General features: G+C 38.9%; 3 protein-coding genes across 5 annotated transcripts; 2 read left to right on the top strand and 1 right to left on the bottom strand.

Moving 5' to 3' along the window:
* The first annotated feature begins 6502 nt into the window (after window positions 1-6502).
* Window positions 6503-16589, top strand: pif1 (PIF1 5'-to-3' DNA helicase homolog (S. cerevisiae)). Of its 3 annotated transcripts, none has more exons than XM_042430027.1 (13): window positions 6503-6612; window positions 6836-7447; window positions 7594-7717; window positions 7996-8121; window positions 8943-9096; window positions 10389-10503; window positions 11466-11572; window positions 11730-11869; window positions 12354-12460; window positions 12608-12695; window positions 13396-13541; window positions 15806-15997; window positions 16259-16589. In XM_042430027.1, the coding sequence occupies exons 2-13, from the start codon at window positions 6896-6898 to the stop codon at window positions 16307-16309; spliced, it is 1902 nt and encodes a 633-aa protein (XP_042285961.1). In that variant the 5' UTR covers window positions 6503-6612; window positions 6836-6895; the 3' UTR covers window positions 16310-16589. The 3 variants fall into 3 exon arrangements, with proteins under 3 accessions (XP_042285961.1, XP_042285962.1, XP_042285960.1); XM_042430028.1 differs by having other exon boundaries at window positions 6506-6612; window positions 6888-7447; XM_042430026.1 differs by lacking the exon at window positions 6503-6612 and adding an exon at window positions 6724-6754 and having other exon boundaries at window positions 6888-7447.
* A 768-nt stretch (window positions 16590-17357) lies between these two features.
* LOC121909232 (cytochrome b-c1 complex subunit 6, mitochondrial-like) lies at window positions 17358-20229 on the bottom strand. Its single transcript, XM_042429686.1, has 4 exons — window positions 20050-20229; window positions 19510-19587; window positions 17862-18023; window positions 17358-17773 (listed from the first exon to the last, which is right to left on the bottom strand). Exons 1-4 carry the CDS (start codon window positions 20095-20097, stop codon window positions 17741-17743), a joined length of 321 nt encoding a protein of 106 aa, XP_042285620.1. The 5' UTR covers window positions 20098-20229; the 3' UTR covers window positions 17358-17740.
* Window positions 20230-20334: 105 nt separating this feature from the next.
* nsun4 (NOP2/Sun RNA methyltransferase 4) lies at window positions 20335-25828 on the top strand. The gene is made up of 8 exons (XM_042429685.1): window positions 20335-20480; window positions 20988-21207; window positions 22115-22286; window positions 22680-22834; window positions 22981-23141; window positions 23281-23405; window positions 23751-23883; window positions 24073-25828. Exons 1-8 carry the CDS (start codon window positions 20379-20381, stop codon window positions 24214-24216), a joined length of 1212 nt encoding a protein of 403 aa, XP_042285619.1. The 5' UTR covers window positions 20335-20378; the 3' UTR covers window positions 24217-25828.
* Window positions 25829-27311: the final 1483 nt, after the last annotated feature.

Here is a 27311-nt window from a genome sequence, read left to right as displayed (position 1 = left end):
GTGGAGCAAACCACTCAAGAAGCCAAAACTGTGGAGTATTAAGGTCAGCTTGACTTGTAATACTTTAAAACACAATTTTCAGTGCAAAAACATTATCCACACATCACCCACCAAGACTCTAATAAATATCATAACAGTGATGATTAATTTAAAACTTCTGAAAGTTTGGATTACTGATTGTATTTTGGTTTATGAATCAACTTGCCTCATTACTTTTTCCTCCTCATCACCTTTTGGTTTGCAGAGACCTTTACCAGATCCGGGCTGATGGTTGGTGTGTATGTCAGACTGTGTGGGGGATGAAGAAAGGTGATTGATCAAACAGCCTCACTCTGCCTGTCACAGGTTATTGCCCCCCGAACTGAAAGATCAGGGTGTTAGTCACTTTAAAAATGTATTGGTATTGGTCAGGCTTGTCTAATGAAACTTGTTTCAACTATGGATGTGACCTCGCCCATCTCATCGGGTTCTGGGAAGCTTGGTATAAAGTGCAGCCATGTGAAAATTATGAATGGTTTATTGCTATGAGGGATGCGGGTGTGTGTATTATTGAAAAATAGAAAAACCTCCTATCTGCAGAATTTTCTGATTGGCGGATTTCACTGTGGATGATGAGAACAAGGAAGGCTGCTCATATTCAGTCTGTCTGCAAGATAATCCCGAAAAGTCACCTGGTGAAAACCTCCTATCAGGTTCGCTGGGAACATGAGGCACAAAACCTCTGCATCAGCACCAGACCGAGCTGAATTCTAACCCTAGTACACTACAATGTAGTAACTATTACATTTACTACACTGGCCCATCTTTTTACTTGAAAACAAACTTAATTTTATTTTTAATTTAATTTTAATTATCACCTTAATTTAGAGCATCGTTTTGTAGAACCTCTTCCAACTTGCACCAAGTGCAAAAGCTCCTATCTGCAAAATGATCCAGAAAAAGTGGGGAAAAACCTCCTCTCTGCACTTTGTGAGGCACTAATACCTAGTTGGTATTGTTAACACATAATGTATTATGTACTGAGTATCCTTAACAAATAGCATTCTGAAAGAAAACAAGTTTTTTTTGTTTTCTCAAAAAAGTGCATTTTTCAGATGGGAGGTTTTTCTCTTCGGCCATCGATATGGGGTTGGTGTTCATCGAGACATGGGTGAAATTAGTAAGATTGGGTGTTAATCGATAAATGGGTAACATGAGTAAGGAGGGGGGGTGTTAGTCGAAAAATGGTTATAATGAAAAGGGCATCCGATTTTGCTGAAAACTTGATAAAATGAACATGGGGTGGGTATTAATCGAGAATTGGGTAAAATTAGTAAGATTGGGTGTTACTCGAAAAATGGGTAAAGTGAGTAAGGGGCGAGTGTTACTCAAAAAATGGCTAAAATGAAAATGGCATCCGATTCTGCCGAAAACTTCATAGAATGAACACGGGGAGGGTATTAATCAAGAAGTGGGTAAAATTAGTAAGATTGGGTGTTAGTCAAAAAAGGGTAAAATGAGCAACGGGGGGGGTGGTACTACAAAAGTGGGTAAAGTGAGTAAGGGGGGGGGTTACTCAAAAAACAACTAAAATGAAAAGGGTATCCGATTTTGCCAGAAATTTGATAAAATAAACATGAGGTGGGTATTATTTGAGAAATGGATAAAATTAGTAAGATTCAGTAACCTCAAAATGAGGAATTTTATCAAAAGGGCAGCGTCCAGTAACACCATACAAAGATCTACCATCTGGCACTTGTAGATGTCTACGGTGTGTGTCGGGAGTCCAGAGAATACACTCACTTTCCTCAGTTTTGTTACCAATGTCACTGTGGTGGCACAGACAGTAACAGCAGACCCATCCCCGTCTAAAACAAGTATCGAAGCCGGCCAAAGAATGGGCTAATAAATTATCAGCACAAATGGAAATCACAGAGCCCTTGAGAACACGGGACTGGTCTTCAAAGTCAACTGATACACTGAAGTTCACAAAGGTCATGAAGAAAAGGATGCAAAATTGGCTCATAACCATACTTCTGAAGCCATCGGTTTCTGACAAGTACAGCCAAATGTATATTTTGAAGACTGGAACGATACTTCAGAGGAATATTTCCAAGAACAAAGTAGACACTTGAAATTTTGTGAATCTGCTTTTTGGATCCAAAACAATTTACAATTTCAAATTCATCAGTATATGACTGGAGCCTCAACTATGTCTCAGAGCCATTAATAAAGGCATGCTGTTGAAAAATTAAACCATCTGTGAAGTCTTGAAGTGTTTCTTCGTCAAAAACTGTGTCCTCCACAACATGATGAAAAACATCATCTCTTTTGAGAATATTTTTCAAAACAGGAATATACTGGAAAGTCTCTTTTCTTGCTGTTGAGTCATATCCGAGTAAATATTTGACTGGTGCAATTAACCAAAACTGTCTTATACAGTACCTCTCAAACTGATGGTCTGACACAAAAACATCAAAACATTTCCCAAAGTGGATGTCTTCAACCCAGGACTTCAAGTTTGAATGACTGTCAATCTCAATAATTGCTTCTTCAAGACAGAAGTGTAGAAGGTCGCTAGATTGTTCATTAAAAAGTTCAATCAGTGTTTTCACTTCATGAGTAACAGTATGCCGTACAGTTTTGGGGAGAATGTGCTTTTCTTGAAGTTTTATACAGTGCAAAATGTCTCTCAATTAGCAATCTGAACCCACATATTTTTTCAGAAAAAGAGATATTTGGTTCTTTAGTTCTTCATTTTCACTCGTCATGAATTTATTTCCTCCGCGGCAGAAAAACACGTTAAACGTGCTTTCAGAAGCACTTCTAGTGCTGACGGACTCTAACACACTCACTATAAACAGGCTTAAAGACACTGGCTGGCGTAGCAACATTAATGCTACAAACAACCCATAATGCAACACTCCTTGTAGAAGTTGGTTTTACACCGATACTTTACAAATTCAAAAAGAGTATCTGACGTTGTGAATACATAACTGTCTAGCCGTTAGCGGACTATGTATGCTACAGACCGACATGCCTAACCGTCAAGAATATTCTCAGCAGTTGAACCATTAACGGTTAACCGTTGACATCCCTAATCTCAAACTTTGTCAGTAAGGCCAAAGGCGTTTCAGTATCTTTGGTTAATGTAACTTACTGTAATGTCACTGCTCCAACTGGCTCCACTTTCTTGATTTTTTTTCTTTTTGAGCGTCAATGTTGTGCTTTCCGTGTTGTTTATTGAGCAAAAATATCAACCTTCAAGTTAGCGTTAAAGTAGCTAAAATGGTTGGTCAGGCTCGGCTGTTCGCTGGTTGTTGTGACTAACGTTAGCGTTACAAAACACGGTGCAAAGTTTGAAAATAGCAATGAAAACTTCTTCCTGACAAGCAAGTAACATTAATATCGTATCTTGTGGCAGTTAACACTAAGACATTCACTTGGAAACATACCTGCTTTTTCTCTATCTGAAGCCGGTTCCTTCTGGGGCCAGTTGATGAATCCAACGGCTGAGTTTCTGCGACTCTTGAGGACCGCTCACGCACCAGAACACTGATAGCTGCAAGCAGGGTTAGGTTTTTCAGCGGCTACGTGCTCTGGTCAAAAGTAGTTTTGATTAAAAACACATTTTTAATACACTGCTGTGATAAAGAGGAACAAGCTTCCAACCGAGATTTATTTTTCCAGAGTAAAGTTGAGTAGGATATGTAGGCTATTAATAAACTACTTATGGGATGATGATCTGAAAATGGTGTGGATTTGAGTAGTAGGTCTACACTGATACAATTTGTGTGTATTGAATATGCCTGTTGTGTTTTAATTTGAAATTTGGGCAGGGCCCATATATTATTTATACTATTATTAGCTTAAATATTGTATTTTGCTCAGTGATGAGAATGTTGTAATTGCTGAGAATATTAAGAACACTTTTGATGACAAATTATATAATATTTTTATGCTGTATGGATTTGTCCCTATGTCCTAAATGTGACATTAAAGGCCACATTGTAAATAAGTAGTTGATACTTGAATGCAGTGCTCAACAATGAAGGTCAAGGCTCAAAAGTGGACCTCAGGGACCAACCAGGGGGGCCTTGAGAAGATAGTAAATTATTGAAAACTTTACTTACAGAATTCTTTAATCACAAAACATATAGACATATAGACATTAACTCATAACAGTTAATATATAAATATAATGATAGCCTTTTTATTGAAGTTTTGTGACATGATTTTGGAGAGAAGAGCTTGAGTATTCAACAGACTTCCTAAACACCTCCTACTGTCCAGACTCCTATCAACTTACATTCATTCATGGACTACAGTCTTACCTTTATCTCATCCTCCAATTGTATTCCTCCTCCCACAGAATTTAAACTGCAACTGACAGCTCTCAGCATCCAAACTGTCTTGTTGCATCCCATCACCACATATTTTATATGGGTTAGGTTACTGGTAAATAAACAGAGAACAAAATTATAGGGGGGGTCCTTTGATGACCCTGGAATATTTCCTGGGGCTTGGGGGCAAAAAGGTTGACAACCACTGCTTTAATGTGTTATCCTGAGGAAATACTCTGTATTTTTATGTATTTTTTAATTCTTTCCTCGACTAAACTAAACTAAGCTGAAGAACCTCTAAAGAACCTCTAAAGAACCATACAGGGGCTTAACAGGTTTTTTGTACAGCAGCAGTGCTATAAAGCACCTCAACCACCCCAAAGAACCACTGAAGAACTGCTGAAGAACCCTACTGGGCTTAAAAGGTTATTTGTACGTCAGTAGTGCCATATAGCACCTCAACCACTCCAAAGAACCACTGAAGAACCATAATTTTTTTGTGTGTAATAAAGGTGCAATAGTGAGTCATCACATGGTGCTGACATGAAGCAACGTAACAGAGAACCCACTTGTTGACATTTGATTATTTGCTCATTGCCCATTTTTCATCTTAACCTCCATCGTTAATATTCATGATCACAACTAAAAGGGAAGTCAAAGCTGCAGACCTTGTACTTCAGACTTGAGTTTTGAGACTTAAAATATGAAACATTCAAGTCCCTCATAAAATTTAAAAACAGTAAATAAAGTTAACAAAACCTTGAAGTCCCACACCATAGATATTTTTTTAATTTCTTCAATCCAGAGTTTGGTTTGCATAAGAGAATTAATAAAAGGAATAACTGTTTATTTCCTTTATGTTCAGCATTTTTTTTGAGGATTTACTGCAACCACACAACTATCAGTACAAGTTATCAATCCCAGAGCTGTTTGTTTTTGCAAAATATTGCAAATTATTAGTGATTCATTTAAACATAATATATAATAATAAAAACTTTATTTGTGTAGTTTCAATACTTTATTGACATTTGGACATAGTTGATGGGAATTTGGTTTGGTGAGCTCAAACAGAACAAGAACAACAAGAAACATGTACAATCAACACCTTAGGACATAAAAGTAATAGTAACAATAATGAATAATTAAAACAACACTCCCATGGGGAAGCTATTATTACCACAACCAGCTATGGTGTGTACCATTGTATACATCCTACCCTTACAGTGTGTTACAGACAGGAATAAAGAGGCAGCACATTAATGATTTAAGAGTTAAGGGCTCGAACAGCCTCATATAGCACCTGTCATAAATGAAATGCAGCTCAAGGTACTTCACATAGATTTCATATAAACAAAAATTTAAGGCACTTCACAAATCAGAGGTTACAGACTAACAATAAAATACAGCAAAGCATGTGAGAAAAAGAAACTAAATTAAGATTCAATAAAATAAAACATATAGCCTATGATGTAGCCTGCCAAATATTTGAGAGACAGCATATAACAAACTGATCCAAGACACCATATACTGCATCATAGACCATGCAGGCGGTTGTTTATATAGTTCCTTGTGGCAATCTTCCTCTCTTTTATCCCTCTATCACACTTTCTTTCATTCCTCTCCCTCTCTTGTGAGCAGCAGGGTGACTCATGATCATCACTGAGGCCTCAAAAAAGGAAGTCTTTAACAAAGTACATTAACAGTTATTGTTATCTTACATAATGTGAGCTTACTATCCAGTAAGCCCCATGTGTTCATCAGTTGGAGTCATGTTACCCAAAATACACATCAAACGTGACCCACTGCTGGTCTCTTTTATTCTTTTTTTATGTCTTTTCTTTTTTGTGACTTGTTTGTTTGGCTGTATATGTTGTCCTTTGCTTTGTTTAATGTTTGTTAATTGAAAATTCTCAACATAAAATACAGAAAAAATAAACAAATAAATATAATTTAAAAAAAAAAAAAGCATGACCCACAACAGATAAAAAAAAATAACAGAACCAAGAGTTGTTCTTCTTTTGCGCGAAATGCTGCAGCTATTTCCGGAAAGCCATGTGTGGCTCGCACACGTATGACGACATCTACCTCAATACTAGTGATTGGTCGTTGTCGCTGCGGGGCCTGATTCCTCGCCTTTCATTGGCTGACTTTTTAAATCGCCTCCTCCTGATTGGCCAGGAGCGTCGCTCTGCCATTGGCTGAATTCACGCACTGATAATTTGAAATCGGCGTCTCAGAGACGGAGAGCAGCTGCACAGAGAAAGGAAGAAAGAGTAATTTATAAACAAAGGTAGGCTGGGAATTGCATCGAAACTGTTTGCGAACTATATTTGAATGTTACTTTGTTCATTGAGTCAAGTTAAAATGTTAGTATACGCAACGAGATCACGACGTGTTAGATGTTTGTGTTGATTGAATGAAGCACAGCTGCGGTAACGTCACATTGTTTCACTTCAGGCTGTTAAAACAAGATATTTCATACATGTATTGTTTTGTTTGTGCCTTTTCTCAAGCTGCCGGAGCAAACTGTGATTCATTAATTTATGTGAACAACCTTGCATAAAGTTGCTGCGATGTTATCCGGGGAGGACGCAGCCCAGCTGCAGTGCTGTGTCACGGTGGAGCATCTCAACACCTCCGGCCAGGCCACCCGCAGGCAGGTCGTCCGCAAAGCCTCCGTTATTCTGGGACGGAACGAGTTCCAGGAGATCATCCTCCGGCTCCACGACGGAAAAGTCTCGCAAAATTACAAGTTGAAAGACATCAAACTGTTCACAAAGTTCGCCAGAGATGGAAAGTGCACCATCAAACTGATCCCCGAAAACATCCAGCTGCTCATCTCCAACTGCCCTCCTGACAGGCTGAACGTCTTCCTTAAAACCCTGAGCATCAAACACCAGGCCTGGCAGAGCAGCAAGCCAGTGAACGACCGAGAGAAGCTCAAAGCCGGACTGCCCCGCAGCTTCGAGGCCATCAGCCCCCTGCAGCAAAAAGATATCCAGAAGGTCAATGAGCTCAGATCTAAAGTGCCTCCCAAAGGGCTGACAGACCGCACCAATAAGATGACAGCTGCAGGAGCAGGACAGCAGGTCAAAAGGTCAAGGAGTGACTGTAACTTCAGCCCTGTGAGTCAAACAGATCTAATTTTATTTCTTAATCATTTAAATGACCCCATATCTTATTTTCAGACTGTAGCAGTCTACACTCTATCTTTGTGTCTTGTCTGTCAAATGGCATGTGACTGAGGCTGTCTGTGTGTCAATTATTTCAGGTGAAAGCCAACCCCAGTAAGAAGCCCATTCTGTCTCTGCCTTCACGTAAACTGAACAAAGAACAGGCTGCTGTCCTCAGTGCTGTGCTGAGCGGCAAGAACGTCTTCTTCACAGGAAGTGCAGGTATGAAATGTGGGGCTCAAGTTATATTTTCATAACAAGTCTGTAATTACTAGATGTGAAAAAGAAATACTCTTGCATGTATGATCTATTTTGCATCACTGTCCTTTTGAATTATGTTACATCTTACTGATATTGCCATTTGATAACAATTTTTGTCTTTTTATATCAACATTTTCTCAAGCCAAGTCTCCTTTTATAACTAAGGTATATGAAGCACACATATGCTTTATATTTCTGTGATTGTCTGTTCTAAGCTCATTTGAATGTGTGTTTTTCAGGTACTGGAAAGTCCTTCTTGCTCAAGAGGATCATGGGATCTCTTCCTCCAAAGAGCACCTTCGCCACAGCCAGCACAGGAGTGGCTGCATGCCACATTGGAGGAACAACATTACACAACTTTGCTGGTCAGTCATTAAAGCTTCTTCAGATATAAAATTGATATTACAAAACAGTGACGTAAGTGTATCTCTTTATACAAGCTGAGGCTATTTTTCATTTATCAATACGTTGTGTTATTGTCCAAATAATTGGCCGATTCATTGGTTTCAACCAAGGCCTGACCTGAAGTGAGGCAGTATGGACAGGCACAACATGTTTTTCTGCTGTCCTCATAATGAAAAGCATAAATCACATCAACTAACAATTACTTTCATTACTGATTAATCTGCCAAATGTTTCCATCAATATTCATTGAGTGTTCAAAATGTTACAAAATAGTGACACAATGCCCATCACAACAATGTGTTCTGTGTCTAAGCAACAGTGAAAACCCAGAGATATTCAGATCAGTGATATAAAACAGAGGAAAGCAGCAAATCCTCACATTTGAGAAACTAGAACCAGTGAATATTTTGCATTTTTGCTTTAAATTTTCTGTTGAACACATAAGTGAATAAAGGACTTATTGTTTCAGCTCTACTCACTAGTGTCTCCTTTAGTGGAGGAAAAGGTCTCATCATTTATCATTTATCTATTTCTTCTTTTGTGCTTCGTAGAGCTGCAGCTTTGGACTTGGTTACAATTTCTGTGCAATGGTGTATTCTACATTATGCATCTTTTAGTATAATCCAGAGGAGGTGTTAATGTCTTCCACATTAACAGATGTTTTTAATTAAATCTCTATACACAATAGAGGGAGTGGATTGAATATTTGCATAGATGTTTTTCATTTTGTGTCCCTTACCACCCTGTGTGCCTCTGCCTTCCACTCTCAATCTGTTTCTAGGCATTGGCTCTGGCTCTGCCCCGCTGGAGCAGTGTATCGAACTGGCTCAGAGGCCCGGGGTGCTGCAGCACTGGACCAGCTGTCGACACCTCATCATCGATGAGGTCTCCATGGTGGAGTCCCAGTTCTTTGACAAGCTCGAGTCAGTAGCCAGGTGAGATAGGATTCAAAGCTGAACAACAGACATTTCAGGGGCAGTAACAGTATGTGGTAGAAATAATAAGTTACATTTCTAGTAATAGAAATGTGCAAACGGTTCGGTAAAGCGAATAGATTGTTTTGTGGTGGAGTGCTTGCTCTTGTGTTTGAGCATCTTTAATTTTATTAATGCTAAAGGCAGATGGATATTTGCTTCATATGTAGCTACAGCTGTTAAATTACATTACCATGACATTTACAGTAGGGCAGAATGTCATGACTCCAATTATCCCTGTAAATGCGAAACAACAGAACTTGATTAAATTACTAATTTAATATTTTTGGCACATACATTTACACAAATTATACAAATAAATATCTTGTCACTGGTAATTAATATGAGTCATTTTTTGAAAGCTCCTTCAGTCAGCTGCTGTTGGGTACCGACCCATTTATTAATCATTAAAACCAAAACTAAGATTTGAAAGTAAGTTTTGAAAGTTTAATCAGTTGATTCAAAAGTTAAAATTGATACTTGGAAGTTTTGAATGTCTGTAAAAGCAGATTCACACTCATAATGTTTGCAGTGTTACAAAATTCAAAGTTTCTGAACACACGTTGGGAAGATTTAACACACTCCTTCCAGCTTTTCATGCTGCGTCCGACAATATCAGCTCACACAAGGAGCTCTTATAATGCTACTTGCAGTGTGTGAGCGCAATTACACTACTCAGCATGAGGATTTCTGTTTCATTTATTTAGGCTCAGTGCTGGGCTAAATTGCAAAGCACATTACAAATATTGAAAATGGAATAATAAAATGCTCAAATTAAAGTTAGTTTAGATTTACCTCTTTCCCCCAGTCACTGCTGCCTTTAGAGTGAAATTCTCCACCAATGTTACTGAACAATTAAAACACATAGATATACCATAGTTTAAATTTTCCTAACATACTTTCAAACATTTCAAATTTAGTGTTAGTTTTATGCCTTGAGAATGTGATTTTACCTATTTTGCATGTCTTGAGGGAAGTAACTTGTTTTTATGTTATTAGTAGCAGCAACAATGAATTTTTTGGAATAAATAGAAGTATGTAACACTTGGTATGACCAAAACCAACATGCTATATGGTAAATGCAATATTAACCTGCACTCCCTCATGAACTGAATACCATGTGTATCTTAGATCAAACTGAAATATTGGGCATGTAAACAAACATGTTGGTTCTCTTGCTACAGAGATGTGCTACATTCAGTACCTTCACCTTCAGTAACATACGGTACTTTTCTCACTGTGCGCTGTTGCAGGTCGGTGAGGAGGTCTACTGAGCCGTTTGGAGGCATCCAGCTGATTGTCTGTGGTGACTTCCTCCAGCTGCCTCCTGTCTCTAAGGGAAAGGAAAAGGCCAGCTTCTGCTTCCAGGTCAGAGCAATCAAAATCTAGGTCATTACCATGTGTTTAAGCATTTGCCTTAAAGGATAGGTTCACTATTTTTCATGTCTGTCGAATGAAGTAGATATCTTTCAAACTTACTGTCATTTTAGTACAAAATTCACTCTTCTTGTTACAATGCATCCACTGAAGTTCAGAAGGGAAATGCTGTCTGAAGAAACACAAAGAGGGATATTTATGTTAAAAATAATGTAAATGATGTCCACTTGATCCACTTGATATCACTAACTCAGACTGCTGAAGCCTCATATTATCTTTAGATAAACCTTTAAATATATTTTTGCATAAAACAAGGACTGTGGATTTTGTCCGTCATCACTTACATTATAAGTGCATTTGGGGGGATCTTTTATTGGCCACTTTTAACAGGAGGAACGATTGAGGGCAACACCTCTTTCAGTGTTAATTTGGGCATCTGACTGTTGTTTTAAGACAGACTTGAAAAATTGTGAAATTGTCCTTTCATGATGTTACGTGTCAGAAGAGTACTAGTTTAATTCCCAGTGAAATAGCAGAAAATTGTAACAGTCTATTGCAATTAACTAGACATCCTGCAACACATCCTACCTTCACATGAAGCTAACATACACTGACACAGCTAGAGAAGTATTTATTAAAAACTAAATGGTCATTTTTAAAGTAGTAGTTGGTGGTTTATTTGTTTATTTATGTCTTTGTGGTCGACCAGACTTTCATAAAAGCAGGATTTACTGTGGTGCATTTGCACTGGCTTGCGTGTGATTCTAGGGATGTTCCTAATTTCCTGGTAATTCATTGTACTGTATATGCCCAGAGGTTTAACTGTGTACATGTGTGAGGCATTACTGGACTGAGTCATGACACGTATACATGGTGGTTTATGCGGTTTCCATAAGTACAGATTCTCTACTTACTTCACTGAAAAAGACCTTTTCACTTCTATGAACCTTCAGGCCAGGAGTTGGCGTAAAGTCATCCAGGTCAACATGGAGCTAACAGAAGTGCGGCGGCAAACAGACCAGTCCTTCATCTCCCTCCTGCAAGCAGTGAGAGTGGGCAGGTAATTTAACAGGCACTGTCTATTTTTGAAGCAATCTCATGGTTACATGTATGGTTGTACAGCTAATCCCAGTAATCCCAGTGTAAATGCATGCTGCAAAAGTAGTGTTACTATAAGAGAAGTTCAAGCAAACTCTGTCTCAATTAACGCCACTCAGGGTGACGGAGGAAGTCACTGCTAAGCTGATGGGAAGCGCCTACCATCACATCGAGAAGGACGGTATTCTAGCAACCAGACTATGCACACACAAGGACGACGTAGAGCTCACAAACGAGAACAAACTCCAGCAGCTGCCAGGTCTGAATTGTTTCGTTTTGATTATTTCCTTTCAGCTTGTCCAACAGGTGTGACCTCTGTTGGTTTGGATCCAGGTGAAAATGGGCAAAACTTATTCACAGCTTGACTCATGTAACCTTATTGAAACCTTTTTCCCCTCCAGCCTCAGCCGGGCGCCACTTGTTTTCTGACTTATTTCCTGTACTGATTTACTTTTTTTTATTTTTTAAGATGTAACTGCATAAGGAAGCAGTGTATATTTGACCCACTGTGGCAGCAACTTTCAAAGTTTTTACTTCCCTTTCTTGGGCAATTAATAAGGTGGAACTACCAACATTTGTTGCATCTTTTTTTCATTTTCAAACTATGTTCTTGGTTTGTTACTCAAGACATTTTAGGATGCATCACATGAAGTTCTGCCTGTCACCCTGCATATTTTGCATAAAACACTGACCTTCACAACAATATTATCTGCTTGTTTAACGAATCCCTCTCTGTTCCTCAGGCTCAGTGCGGATATTTGAGGCCCTTGACAGTGACCCAGCCTTGGTGAAGACTATAGATGCTCACAGCCCTGTCGGCAGGCTGCTCCAACTCAAAGTGGGAGCTCAGGTAAGCGTGTGTGTGTGTGTGTGTGTGTGTGTGTGTGTGTGTGTGTGTGTGTGTGTGTGTGTGTGTGTGTGTGTGTGTGTGTGTGTGTGTGTGTGTGTGTGTGTGTGTGTGTTTTGAAAGTTTTGGTGACACCTGTGCCCTTTTAAGGTCATGCTGACAAAGAACCTGGATGTCGCTCGTGGTCTGGTGAATGGAGCACGAGGGGTTGTGGTGGCTTTTGAGTCTGGAAAACATGGTCAGTACCTCATTTATTTATTCATGAAACATATTTTAACTCTGCATAAAAACACCAGAACTCAAAACAAACCCTTCTATATTTATCTGTTTATGCCCAGAGGTTTATTTTTTTATTTTTATTTATATATATATATATATGTAGAGAGAGAGAGAGAGAGCATCAAATACACTCACTTGCAAGGATTATTTAAGCTATTTTGTCATTTGTCTGTGTTGGGTTTTTTTTTTTTTTTGCTTTATCCTTCTCAGAGATCTCTTGTCAGTGTCCAATGCTGTGACATCTGTTTTTCTTTTGATGAGCTTTGAGTGTTTTTGGAGATGAACATTGTTCAGCAGCAGCGTTTCCCTCTAGGATTTTTTTCTAGCAATGGTGCTGTTGTGTGCAGAGCCCACGACACCAAGGCCCGTATTTGCACACACTGGCAGTGGACTGACGTTAGAATTGTTCCAGACAGGTTTCATGCTCATTGCGTCATGTCTTTATCCTATCGATACTCTTATCGGTTCTTCTTCATTACTAAAGAATTTTTTTTGTTTTTTTTAATTATTATTTTTAAAAAGAATAAATTTAGAACAGGGTTAGAAATGATTTATATTTTAAATAAAACTAAATATTGTTTCTAGAGCAGCAACAGTGATGTCGTACAACAGCAAAGTCACTATATAAATAACGTCTCGTCCATTTCCCATCTCCTCAGGACTCCCACATGTGCGTTTCCTGTGCGGCGTTACAGAGGTGCTGAAGCCAGAGCGCTGGGTATTCAAGTCTGGGGGCGGGATACACCTGAGTCGACAGCAGCTGCCACTCAAACTGGCCTGGGCCATCTCCATTCACAAGAGCCAGGTGAAGAAACGTTCAATAACACAGTGCATTGGCTACAACTCGCACACAAATATCAGAGAGACAAATGCTCACCAAATCTCTGTGATGACCTTGCTTTGTCTTAGCAGAGAAGACATTGTTCAGTGTTGCCATGGGACACCAGTGTTTTTTATGATTTTTCTCTTGAGTGAATGACTCAGTTGATAAATGTCTATTTTCATTTAATTGGCCAGAAACTAATTTATTTCCCGTTTTCTCCTGCATTTATAGTCACCTCCAGACAGCGATAAACATCTGCATGTTTGATTTCAGTATCTGAGCCATCCAGAGGCTTAATCAAGTCCACATTATTTGTCATCCGAGGTTAAGGTCAACATGCAAAGGAGGACAGGAGTAGTATCAGAAATACAGACTGTATTCAAATAAAAAGTATAGTAAAGCACAATAGATGTTCATGCTCCCCAGAGGATGAATCCTACTGGCTATAGTGATTCCTGGACTTTTCCATCAGCGCCAAAATGAGGTTTGCATTTGTGGTTTTGAGTGAAATGTCTCTGACATGAATGTACAGACAATTGGTGTTCCCCTCAGGATTATTTGTAACAACTTTCATCATCCTTTAACTTTTCATCTAGCCCCATCATGTGGTCACATTTGAATTTGTCCAAAACTTTGGTTTATGCCCAAACAGACTTTTAACTTTTTCTTTCGTTTACTGGTTTCACAGTCTGACAGTGTTGTTCAGACCTGTGCAAGGCTTACTGAGTGAAACAGGGATTTTAATTCTTTTGTGACCAATAAATCATGAGTTGAATTGAATTAAAATGACCTGCTAAACCAATCACATTCCCATCAGCGTAAGTATCCTAAAATGATGAACATGGTACATATTTTACCTGCTTAATATCCGCATAGAAGCATTGTTACTGTTAGCATGATGATGTTAGCATTTAGCTCAAAGCACCAGTATAAGTACAGCCCCACAGAACCCATAGCGTGCTTGTTACTGAATTTGATTAGATTTAGGCATTTAATCAATTAAATCCAATTATGCATTAATTCCATTTAAACAAAGAATTGATTTTAATCAAATTTGATTAATTTAAGAAAATAGAAATATGAAATCTACTTTAAAATGAAAATAAATAAAACTAAACTTAAAATTTATCAAATCAAAAATTAAAATTCAATTTCAAATGAAATTGTATTTAAAAATTGTCAGTTTAAATGAGTTTAATTAAAGTACATTAAATTTAATTAAAAATTAAATAAAAATGAACTCCAGGTAAATTAAAATTATATTGAATGAATCATAAATTATTAAAATGTCAATTAAATCTAGTAAATATAATTAAGCCTAATTGAAATTAAAAATGTAAGTAAATCAAATTAAAAATGTAAATATATAGGCTAAAACTTTAAAAAAAAAAAAAAAAAAAAAATTATTTTAAAATCAGATTAAATACAAATTTTATTTTAGAGTCCTCTGGATTTTCTCTAACTTGTCTTACACTTAGGACCTACTTTTAGCGCTAAAATGCTTTTTGAATTAGTCTTGGACCAAAAAAAGGACTGACACCCCTTATAAGTTTTTCCTAACTCAGCTAGTTAGGAGCTACTTTTAACCTTAGAGGATGCTTTGTGAATGTGGCCCCTCATCAGACACCCTGAACACTCAGCCAGTATTTCTGCTTCCTGTAAATAAGCTGTAACTGTTTCTTCACCAATCACTTTGCTGTCTCATCAGCAGCTCCCACTCAGCTCTCACAGCAGACTCCAATATCCTGACCTCAGACTCTTGAATTAGTTAGAGAGCAAAAAGGGGCCCTCTGGGTAATTGAGTTCATGGGTCACGACTAGTGTGTCACCAGTGTTTGATCTACACCAGTGAAAACAAAGCAGAGACATAAGAAGCAAATCCCACACCTGCATCCCTTCAGAGGAAATCAGTGGACGTAACAGAATTATAATGAAGGAGAGTAACAGACATTGGGGGTGGAGATACTGCAGAGATAGCTTTGAACTGTGAAATAACTATTCTGTCATCACTCATCTGGCAGGAAAGTTCATTAAAATCTGAAGCTTTGAGTAATGATGCACTTCTCCTCTGCAAGAAAATGACTCAATAAAAGCAGTTGCATGATCTGACTGCTACTACCGACTGCTTTATTTTTGAACTACAAAATGCCAATGAATGGATTGCAAAATTTCTTTTATCATACTGAACTTTTTTAATCAGTGTTGTTGTTATCATCGTCATTATTATTATTATTATTTATTTTTAGGGAATGACATTGGACTGTGTGGAAATCTCTCTGGCACGTGTGTTTGAGAGCGGTCAGGCATATGTGGCCTTGTCTCGGGCTCGGACTCTGGAGGGTCTGAGGGTCATGGACTTTGACCCCAGCGTGGTCCGGGCAGACCCAGATGTGCTCCTCTTCTACAGGAAACTGAGGAAGGAGAGGCTGCTCATGCAGGTGATTTAAGAGCTCTTACAACCAAATGTCATTTTTATAACCTCTGGACATTTTTGTTATTGTTGGTACATTAACTCAATTTATTCCAACGCATTTTCACCTTAACTGTAGATGTATACACATAATTCCTGGATTACTGTAAAATCCCAGACACAGTCAAGACATAACACCATATTAAATGATGTAGCATCACATTATATGGGAGTGCAGAAACTCTTTGGTCTTTTAAATGACTTCCTCTGTCTCTACGGCTCTCTGCAGGCCTCCATGGATACGTTTGTTGGCAGCAGAAACAAAGAAAACTCCTGGTGAGAATCGCGCTGCATCATCTGTGTTGTTATACAACAAATTGTCTGTTTTTATTATCATTTTATTCCTTTGGTGACTATCTGGACTTCTGAAGTATAACTGCAACCACAAACATCTACTTTAACCTTCTACCTCAGTCACTGTTTTAAACATAATACCTGAAGTCAGACTGCCACCATGTGTTCAATATTGTAATTATTTTTTAAAGCTTATTTTTTATAATGCCTTGTTTTTTTATTTATTATCATGACTGTTGCAATCAAATAAAGTTTTAGTGAACTTATACCTCCTCTGTGGGCCCTGCCTTTACTAAACATTTTATTTTATGAAAACTTCACTTGTTGCACTCAAATAGTTTGTGTTTGAGTCCCTGGATAAGAAAATAAAATCTGTTCCTGCCATTCATAGTCACTGTACACCAAAAGAAAGCAGACTTTTATTGTTAGAAAAACTAAAAATTACTTAACAAAGCAACCTGTCTGTAATGTCAATGTCCAATATCTATTGGAAGCATCCATTCAATGTGAAGGAACTTTTGTCTTTTTGCCAGTGTGCCTGGTGTGATGTTGAATTTGCATACAACACTCTATGGATCAAAAAATCTCTAATTTGGAGTCTTTTGTTTTAAGGTCTGTGAGGAAATATGATCAACAGTGAATCATCGTCTGAAATGGGCTGCAAGTCTTCTGATATGTCCCTTAAAGGGCTGTGCAATCGCTTGTTTTTTCATCTTCCCATATTATCAGTGTAAACAAGATGGAGATACTACAGTTAGATTTTAACGTGCAACAAATGCATGTTAAATGTGGCAGCACTAAAAGACTTCATGAGACACACAGGATTAGCAGTTTGATTTTGATGACTATCAGAATTATGCCATTTTAATTTTGTCCATATCATCCAACCCTACACTAATTTTTTCCTCACATTAGAAACAACAAAACACAGCCCTCTGTGCTTTGGGAGCTTGGTAAAGTACACTGTGAATAAACTGTCACTTCTTGCACCATCGAAAAATCAAACAGATAAAAATGATACAACTCAGACAAACTGGAAACCAAAGAAAACTTTATTTTATGGTTCAAATGAAAAGTCTATGACCAAACCTGAGGTAATCTGTGTTAGTGGAGAAGCATACTTGTTGTAGTTATATAAACTGATCCCATTATGAGTGATAGTCTGAACCCTTTGTTTGCACAACCTTTAAAAGCTTGGATGCACCCATCACCCATACAAGCAGTGACTCACAATTTACAAACTGCTTAAGACCCTGTCTGGAAAGAGGTGGTATATGTTTAGTCCATGAACCCAAGAAAATTCATTTACATTAATACACAGAAGAACAATAAGACTTCAGAATTGTCCTAATTATTTTACAATTTTTGCAGTTAAATAGATACTACAGCTGCAAGTGGTGGGAACAGGGTGGGCAGGTCATTTCACGTTGTGGAACAGCTTGTGTGCTACCTATAAAGAGAAAAAAAAAGACACAAGATTATCATTTGGAGACAAATGGAAGCACAAAGATGAGTCCTTGTATCACACACACACTTACACAATGGTCCCGTGCGTGCAGGAAGTCAAACAGTTCTTCAGTGCAGTCCTCCTCAGTGTTGGACCTGGAGCCAACTCGGGCTTCACAGGCCTCCAGACGCTCCTTGTGGTGCACACAGTGTTCAGTCTGCTCACACTTGGCTCGTATTGTTTCTAGAGGGTCCTGAGGGGGACAAGAAGGAAATGTTGTATATTAAGGAAACTGGAGAAATGTCATGAAGAATGCAACTTTTGTTTGTTACATAACATAACGAGTCAACTTGGCCAACACACACCACTGATATATTAAAAGGTAGAATATGTAACTTTTCTGCATTAAAATGTCTAAAAATGACTAGACCTGTTATTTAATGTTTCCAACAATGTTCAAACCCAGAGAAATCCGTAATTTTAATCAAGGTAATGGTCTGTTTAATTTGGTCACCTGTCAGTGTTGTCAGTGTTGTGGTTGTCTGCCAGAACACTGTCATTAATTGACTTTTTATCCAGCTTTAAGCCACATTTTTTGCAATACACTTCTTGGTCATTTTTAACTATATCTTTTAACCAGATGAAGGATTTTAGACAACGTTAGTCTCGCAATACCAGAAAACTGGAGATCTCCACCTACTAAAGTCTGGGGATTTCTGAATGAATGGTAGTTGCTTGAAAGGCGGTGAGAACAGCTACAAGGATACGTCTTACCAGAAATGATGCTCTTCCCCCATTCTCCTGTTGTGAACGCATGTCAACGCCCCAGTAACCTAACCCTAAAGACTTTGGATTGGCTCTGAAATGCGGGTTTTTGTTTTTTGAAACTCTAATTGTTTCCACCCAGTTTTAACAATGAAACCCTGGAGATTGTCCTCAGTCTCTATGAGCAAAGTGCTTAGAGACTGACCTGTGAGTCTAAGCAAATGTTAGCGGCACCTTAGCTCACAGCCCCTCTGGACATCCTCTGTCCATCAAACAGGGTCAGAGAAACACTGATTTTTAATGTGAAACTGCTTTATTCAGTATTTTTACCAGTTTTAATTACCATGTCTGTTTGTTTTGGAGAGGAAGAGACCTCTGCAGATAATTCGGCTCCCAATAAAAACCTCCTGAATGATGAACACCAAAGGAATCCTGACCAGGAGAAGCTGACTGCAATGGTGGTTGTTCAACAATGAAGACAACTCCCATGATCCAACGCCACTGACAATGCCATAAAATTTCGTCTTTTGATATTGATTTGATTGAGAGACCCTTAGATATACAGAATCATGGCTGCTATTATTTTGGAATCAAACAGCTACAGTGACTTATTCATGGAAAACGGTTATGTTACTGTTACTGTTGTGTCCCATAGTGATCTACAGACCTGAACCCTTGACTGTGAGCTCATGTCTTTGGCCCATATTGCGTACAACATGTCATACATATGCAGTGCTTATACAGTATATGTATGTATGGATTTGACTACTCACACAGACAGGTTGAAGTGCACTTTTTCATTTTATTTAGCCAGTTTCTGTCCTGAAACTGTCCATTACTTTATGTATGTGTCATTCAAGGTGACTGATGTCCATGATTTCAGATTTCATCTGCAAAAACTTTGTATTTGACAGCAGGTGAATGCCTCATTTCTACACAAATAATATTCTTCAAATATATGAGGAACAACTTACCACCATGTCTTCCTCCTCTTCTTCTTCCTCCTCCTCTTCTTCTTCTTCTTCCTCCTCCTCAGCAGGTGCATCTTCCTCCTGGTCAATGACAATAATAACAAAGACAGTTAGTTTGGTCTGAAAAATGGGAAGTTATTCAGGAAATAACAGTAATGACACAGCTAGACTACCAGTTTAATCCAGCACGTTTTAGATTTGAGTGAAATTTGTAATTTTGTGGCTGCTGTAAATTAATCAGGAAAATCAAAAGGAAATACATGTTTTACAGATTAACCTACATCATTAAATATAAAAGAAAAGAACAATATGAATCAACCACGATAAAAGCCAGCTGGATATCCCTTAAAGACACAAAATTAGGCAAAGTCATTAAATATCAGCTGCCTCTAAATTTAATCAACATGTAATATCCAGTATCGATCGTTTTTAAAAAGACACACTCGGACGTTAACTGAGCTGAGCTGACGACTGCGCAGAGTTGAGTAACTCGGCCAAACACAAAAGCGACCGTAAAGTAACATAATGGGTGTTTTTCTTTACCTCGTCGTCAGGGTCATCGTATGTGAGCATTTTCCTCTCGAAAACCATGATGACGGCTCTGAAATTCACCAAAAAAAGCCTAACAGAGGACAGTAGTCCCAGCTCTAGCAGCACGGCTTCTCTTCGAGGACGTGAGGTCGGTCGGTCACACGCAGGAAACGACTAGAAAGATCACCGGATGAGCTTTCCTATTGGCTAAAATAGATTACTCAACTCACTCTGATCCAATTAGCGCCGCATATTTTGTGTTAGTCCCGCCCATCTAAAGAACCAAGACATGCGGAACTTTTGTTTCAGCTGTCGGACCAAAAAAATTGTCGCACCACGACATGATGGCTCTGCTAGTGGGCACCACACTTTCTTATCTTTTAAGAAAAGTGAAAGATTTAAGATGTTTAACGCCCAAACGACACCGAGTGAAAGAAAAATGGGTAAGTCCTCATCACAGTTATAGATAATACCTTTGATAATGGTCGTTATCAGTGCGAATTAGAGTCACTCAGAGGTGAAATAGATATTTATATTTGGAGTTGTCAACAATATGTCGCCACATAATAACACAGAATAGATATTGCAAAGATTTTTTTTTTAATTTTTACAAGATAGTTGTTTGTATACCTTGATGAATGAGGTTTAAAAAGAACAGGGGCGAGCACGATTTATGAAAATAGAGGACAGTTATTTTTTATAATGAATGAAAATATCTGCAGTTGTGTCTTGTCAAGCTAAAAATAATCAGTAACTCAATGCATTCATCAAATTGTGGAATATAAAACACAAATTAACCTTTGTCTTACAATTTCACATGTCCAAACCCTACAGTATCAAAGCCTGGCCCTTATTCTGGGCACTTAAACTCACACAGATAAATAAGATGACATCAAGGAAAGGAAGAGGAATTTAAACTGACTGTTTTGACCTCCCTACCTTTCTGACAGGCTGCTACGCGTGCCAAACACCCTCCTACCAGTCTCGCCCTACAGCACTTTGATGCCACCTACAGTGTTCAGCTGGGGCAGCTCTGGCCATCAGTTCGAACCGCTTTGCTCTCTGAGAGAAAGTATGGAGCCCTGCTCAATCATTTCTCCTATGATGCTATTCTGGAAGACCTCCAAGCCCAAGGATGCAGAGACTTCATCACTGACACAGATACACAGGGTAGGTGTGCATTTCCGGTGTTAAACACACACAGTAGACCTGCTCATCAGTTTACTTTGGTAGAGAAAACTGTGTGTTTTTTAAGTTTTGATACTGAGAGCCCATAAATTTAGAGTTTTCTTCTTCACATTTACATTCACTGTGAATATTCTTGAATGACAGTATGGGGATGAGCATTTTATGGGTTCAGGTCAGATCAAGTCAAGTGAATTTTATTTGTATAGCCCAATATCACAAATTTGCCTCAGGGGGCTTTGCAATCTGTACAGCAATACAAGACTCCCTGTTCTTAGACCCTCGATTCGAATAAGGAGAAACTTTGAAAAAAATTGGGATGGACAGACATGCAACAGATGTTGTGTGTACAGAATAGACCAAGAAAGCAAAATTATAGAAATACGATTATGATGGATTTATAATATTAATTAAGAATGTGATCAAGAGGATGCCAAGCAACCTCAAAGTGCTGCTAAAACAAATAATACCTGAGCCATGTGACATCCATCACCATGGAGACCTGGGAAGAGGACAGACTACACATGCACATGGGGGAGAGAGAGACAGGACATCATTCACACAGGAGAGAGAGACACAGGATATCATTCACACAGGGGAGGGAGATGAGACTGAATCTCCTGCAGCATGAGGAACCAGATCCAAAAACTCTGGATATGGCACTGACAGCAAGGGAAGCAGAGCGGTCCTGGGATGGCCAATGGTCATGACTTGAATGGCGTGAATTAATCTGATGGCAGCCACTTTATTTGCACACAGTTGCTCTTATTTTGTGTGTTATGTTTTTGATTAAGCACAACTACTTCTTCTTTCTTCTTATCCTTTGCTCTGAGATTTCGGTGATCAATCTCCTCATACATGATCAGCTCTATATTCTTCATCATTTCCGCAGCTCAGCTGTGCTCCGAGCAAGAACCAGAGGTGGGATTCCAGGAGGAGTCCAATGGTGTTTCTGTGAGGAAATCTGATGTTGTTGATCAGCAGTTATCACCTCTACATCTTAGCCCTAACATCAAGTGCTTAGTGTTTCCAAGAGGGAACATAACAAGATTCAAGCCTGCTAGGTGAGCTTATTTATCAGCTGTTAATTATGAAAAATCAGTTTAATATGTGTATTAACTGTCTCTGTTGATCAAAAACTTTAGCTGTCAGTTGTCAGTATCATTCAATCCAGAGAACATTGTCAAGATTAGCATAGTGGCTCCGTCATTTTGAACTTTTCACACATTCATAGGTTGATCACCATATTTTCTGGAGTTTGTATAATGAGTTTTTTAATGGTTTAATACGCACAAGTAATTGAACAGTTTTTTTAGGGTGGGATTTAGTTGTTCAAATTACCTGAAAATACGGCAATAAAAAACTGCCGACATACTATATTTGGAAAAGATAAATGCCAGCAATATTCCATCCGCCATTGCTGACAATGCAATCTCATACTCTCTTGTCCTCTCAAGACCAGACATGTGCGGGTTTTTGGGGTACTACCTGATGGATGCAGCTTCTGTGTTGCCTTGTCTTGCACTGGATGTTCAGGAGGGTCACAATGTGCTGGACCTCTGCGCTGCCCCAGGAGGGAAGACCCTGGCTTTACTTCAGACCCAAGTTATAGGTAAGAGGACTGTTCTCATCTTTCTGTTTGTTTTTTTTTCTTTAGTTGGTCCAAAATGTTTCCTGCATATTTTTTGTATGTCAGAATTTGTTCTGTTCCTCTCTCTGTTTGTTGTTAACCATCCACTGTTTGTGTGTATGCCAAAGGGTTTCTGTGTGTAAATGACGCCTCAGTGTCTCGGACAATGCGACTGAGAAAGGTCCTCCACAGCTATGTTCCCAAGCAGCTTTTGACCAATGAGAAGCTACGCATCACCTCCTTCGACGGCACCAAATGGGGGGAAATAGAAAGGAACACTTTTGACAGAGTAAGAAAACGTCATGTAATCGTTTTTATCCTTTCTCAGAAAAAATACAGATTGGCAGGGCCTGAATTGATCCCATGTTTATTCAAATACTATCACTACTGTCACTGTCCACCTTCTCCTTTTTTTTCTCTGTGTTCAGGTCCTTGTTGATGTTCCCTGTACCACAGATCGACATTCACTCATGGAGGACGACAACAATATATTCAGTAAGAGCAGAACCGGCGAGAGACGAAGGCTCCCACAGCTACAGCTTGAGCTGCTGCTGTAAGTCCTACAGCATGAGTTTGACTATGATTTAGTAAAAATATGAATAGAGTGTGCATGTATGTTTTTACATGTTGTCACATCAATGTACAGTAAATACTCTTTCATACAGTCCACCAATGTCTTTTTAAAAGTTTTACTCTAAGCCCACACACTCACCACCAAGTGAAACATATTAAGCACTTTGGGTTAATTTAGTCTGCTGATATCATACCATGTTGCTCATGTCCGATTTGTTGCACATTTTATGCAAAACCTCAAAGCAGTCCTCTTTAAAGTTGTAAGTGAGCATGCTTATTCAAGTGTTTTGTAAAGACAAAAACAAAACCTCCGTTCATCTTGCAGGGCAGGAATCACAGCAGCATGTCCAGGTGGGGAGATCCTTTACTCCACCTGCACGCTCTCTCAAAACCAGAACCAGAGCGTGGTTGAACAGGCTATCTACTTGGCTCGGGAGAACCACGGCATCCAACTTCAGGTCAGTGAGACACACACTGTCAGTATCTACAAGAAACGGAATAATTAGAAATGCACAGGAGAGTAGAGGAGGATGACCAGAATATTAAGAATTCCTGATGATGAACATGGGAACCCAAATCACACCAAGTAATTTGACCTTTTTGTCTACTTTCTGTTTGTCCCCCTTCCTAATCAAAACCACCTCCAGGTTGTGGATCTGCGACCCCTCACACACATGTTTAGGAAAACCTTTCACTTTGCTCCTGACCTCCATGTGGGTGAGATGGTCATCCCACACTTAGCAGCTAACTTTGGACCCATCTATATGTGCAAGCTGAGGAGGCTGACGTAGACCGTGGACCATTGGACAGATTTACCTGCAAGCTTGTGGACATTTGAACCATTGTGTTATCACCGTACGGACCACTGAAGCCATCCTAATTCTGCTGCCAGACTCAGACTCCTCTGCATGTACATACTGTACCTGTTAGAGCACAATTGATGGACTGGACTGCATTTGGTTTAATGCCGACTTATCTAAACTTTAGAACATACGAAGTATCTAGTTCATGGACCTGGTTCGTGTCATGTCATGACAGTGCTGAATTACAGGTTGTTATGGAGACTTTTTAAAATCAGTTAAAACTCTCAAATGAGACAATTTGTCGGCTCTGCAAGTGATTGAAAGCCTGTGTATTTTAATTGCAGTTTTATTTTTGCCCTATAGGTGGCAACAGTAGATTAAAGATTAAAAGAGTCCTGTATATTCCATACCCACTAGAGGACACTAATGATATATCCGTAAAGGTTATATGTCGACAGGGACTCCAGTATGTATGTCCTCCTGCACTGTGTCAGATGGATAAAGATAAATATGTGCTTTCAGGTTGGGGAATCACATTACTGGGACACAAAATTTCCATCAGAATTACCAGCTCTCTTTAGCCCTCCAATGAAAATGGGTTGGTTATTCATCAGGTTTGATGGCTTTGCCTAATAATGCGATATGTGCGTATGCGGCAGGAGGACATAATGAGCAGGCAGGTAATGACTTATTTGACCATTTGCCTTCTCACATCTGAATCTGTGCAACTTTCATTATGATAGCTGGATTGACTCCGTTTTTGCATTGACATCACTCAGAGGTGAAATGTTTTCTCTTATTGTAACCTAATGTGAGCAGAGAGGTGCCTCTTTTTCCATCACACCGCCGATGACCCTTTATGTTGTCCTGGCCAGGCAATGTAGCGTGAAAAAGGTGTGTATGTGTGTGTCTAACGAGTGGGGCATGCGAGAGTGTCATCCACATCCCACTGTCATTAAGCTGCTCCAAGTGTAGGAGAGGACTCCCATCCCTGTGCAGGGATGGACGGCAGCCATGCGGCTCCCAGATGAACATTAAAGAGGCAGCAGAGAGCTAAAATGGGACGTCTCGCCCTGTTTTGCCCCTCCGCTTTTTTATTCCACAGATGAGTGCAGATAATTTTCTGTGCGATTGTGAGTGATTACTGTATTACTGCGGTAAAAGGGGGATGTATCGGGGAATGCAGAGGGAATTAATGACACATAAAAACTATTTTTGTATTGACTGCTTTCGTCTCCAGGGCCCTGAATGCCTGTTCGCATATCTTGTGATTACCTAAACGTATTGTAAATATGTGTTTCCTATGGGCTCTTACATAAATTTACATGTTTTAACACTCAGGAGACGGCAGACTGTTAGAGATGAGTTACTCTCTATTCTGCCCGTCTATAGACTCGACTGGCTGGCTGCTTTATTATTGAATTAGCCAATGAAGCGCTGTGCATTGTGTCCCTGTGTGTAAGCCTGTGTTAGGCAGACATATGCTGTGTATTAGAAAGATGAATATTATGGATTTAACTACACAACCATGTTTCTGTTAGGTTTTCAGATACAATTTAAATGTTACATTTTTGTCAATAAACATGCAAAACACTCTTAATAGTCTTATGTTTTCACCCTGTGCCACACAAGCTACTGAATGAATGAGCTGCTACCCATTAGATTAAGTAATGAAAGTCATATATTAAAACTGAGAACCTGCAGTAGGCTATCAAAATGACAGAGGGGGAAACTTAAACCTGTTAATAGGAACATGTCTCAGGTTCATCTTAATGGGTTGATTACCTTCTACTACTGATGATAAGAATCTAATTTTATGTCTGCAACAGTGGCAGTTGTTGAAGCTGAGCGTTAAGGTGTCTTTACATTCAGTAAAAACAAGGGACCAAGTTTGTAGTCGTGCCAGCTTGTAGTTGTAGTCCAGATTGTGTATTTAAAGCAGATGCTGCTGTTCCTGCTGTGGTGTTTTCCAGCCCAGAGGTGAAGATCAGAAGTGTGTCTGGGTTGGCGGTGGGAGAGAGGATTTCACCAATGGGGGTCTTTGTCGCAGATGCACTGCGTAGACTGAGCCCAGCAGGATGCGCTGTCTGCTGTAAGCAGCCACAGGGCGGATAGAAAATGCTGTTTTTCTATCTTCACCATTCATTCCTGAAACTAATTTGTGTTTACCTTTGCGTCCTGTTGTCTTTTAACATAAGCAGAGAGATTTCTCATTTGTTAAATTGTTTTGTTTTTTTTCATGGAAACGTTAAGTAATGCCAGACTGAGGAGCTGGAGAGTGAAAGGTAACATTATACTTGCAAAGGTTTCCTCCTTCCTTTCCCCTTCGTTCTCTTTGGTTTTCAGCTCATGTAATGTGGGGGGAAAAGGGAGAAATGTGTAGTAGGAGCTCGTTTTGAGGCCATCATCATGCATGGATGATTTTCCAGGAAATTGTAATAAAACAGTATATCTACCAGCACATCATAGATTTTCTATCTTACCTGCATGTCATAAAGTCCTCTGGAGGCCTTTGGACATTATTGTGCTTTTTCTATTTCAGATTTTTTTTCACCTACTGTATAAACCATTCTGTGTTTTGGTAAAATGACCATATACACTGTGAGCCAGTATAGATTTGAGAGATTTTTGCCATACTTTTTATACTGAGGTTCTTTTAACAATTCTGGTAGGAGGAGGACATTGTTGGCTATGCTGTATATCAATTAGAAGGACTTTTACAAGATTTTTGCATTAAGATGATGATGTAGCTTTATTTTTCAGGTATTTAATTTGCAATATTATTTATTCCTTTCTGGTTATTTTTTCTCCTTAAACTGTTTCTAAATTGATTTTCCTGAAAATCTTTTATAATAGTATCTTGATATAAAATTGCCTTTACCGTGATAGAGGATTTTACCCATATCAGCCATTCCCACACACTCATGTGTTTTTTTTATATTTCGGGTGGGATAGGTTGGAGAAGATACAGTACATTATTATTATAATCCCAACTTGCTTTTTTGTAACATTTGATCATGTCACGTGAGATGCTTACTTGCAGTTTCTGTTACAGCAAAGTGCAGGAAGTGTTTTCCTCCTCA

Source organism: Thunnus maccoyii, chromosome 12 (assembly GCF_910596095.1).
Source record: "Thunnus maccoyii chromosome 12, fThuMac1.1, whole genome shotgun sequence".
Classification (NCBI taxonomy): domain Eukaryota; kingdom Metazoa; phylum Chordata; class Actinopteri; order Scombriformes; family Scombridae; genus Thunnus; species Thunnus maccoyii.
Note: the sequence above shows the minus strand (reverse complement) of the source record. Positions and strands in the feature narration are given on the sequence as shown.

Excerpts from the sequence above, each read along its gene's own strand:
- pif1 (XM_042430026.1), top strand. Across the intron at positions 9,097-10,388 it reads AAGCTCGAGTCAGTAGCCAG|GTCGGTGAGGAGGTCTACTG; the intron begins GTGAGATAGGAT and ends GCGCTGTTGCAG. Across the intron at positions 10,504-11,465 it reads AGGCCAGCTTCTGCTTCCAG|GCCAGGAGTTGGCGTAAAGT; the intron begins GTCAGAGCAATC and ends ATGAACCTTCAG.
- LOC121909232 (XM_042429686.1), bottom strand. The coding sequence starts at position 20,097 with ATGGTTTTCGAGAGGAAAATGCTCACATACGATGACCCTGACGACGAG. Across the intron at positions 18,024-19,509 it reads AAGAGGAGGAAGACATGGTG|GACCCTCTAGAAACAATACG; the intron begins GTAAGTTGTTCC and ends TGTCCCCCTCAG. Across the intron at positions 17,774-17,861 it reads TGCACGCACGGGACCATTGT|GTAGCACACAAGCTGTTCCA; the intron begins GTAAGTGTGTGT and ends TTCTCTTTATAG.
- nsun4 (XM_042429685.1), top strand. The coding sequence starts at position 20,379 with ATGATGGCTCTGCTAGTGGGCACCACACTTTCTTATCTTTTAAGAAAA. Across the intron at positions 21,208-22,114 it reads CACTGACACAGATACACAGG|CTCAGCTGTGCTCCGAGCAA; the intron begins GTAGGTGTGCAT and ends TCATTTCCGCAG. Across the intron at positions 22,287-22,679 it reads ACAAGATTCAAGCCTGCTAG|ACCAGACATGTGCGGGTTTT; the intron begins GTGAGCTTATTT and ends TGTCCTCTCAAG.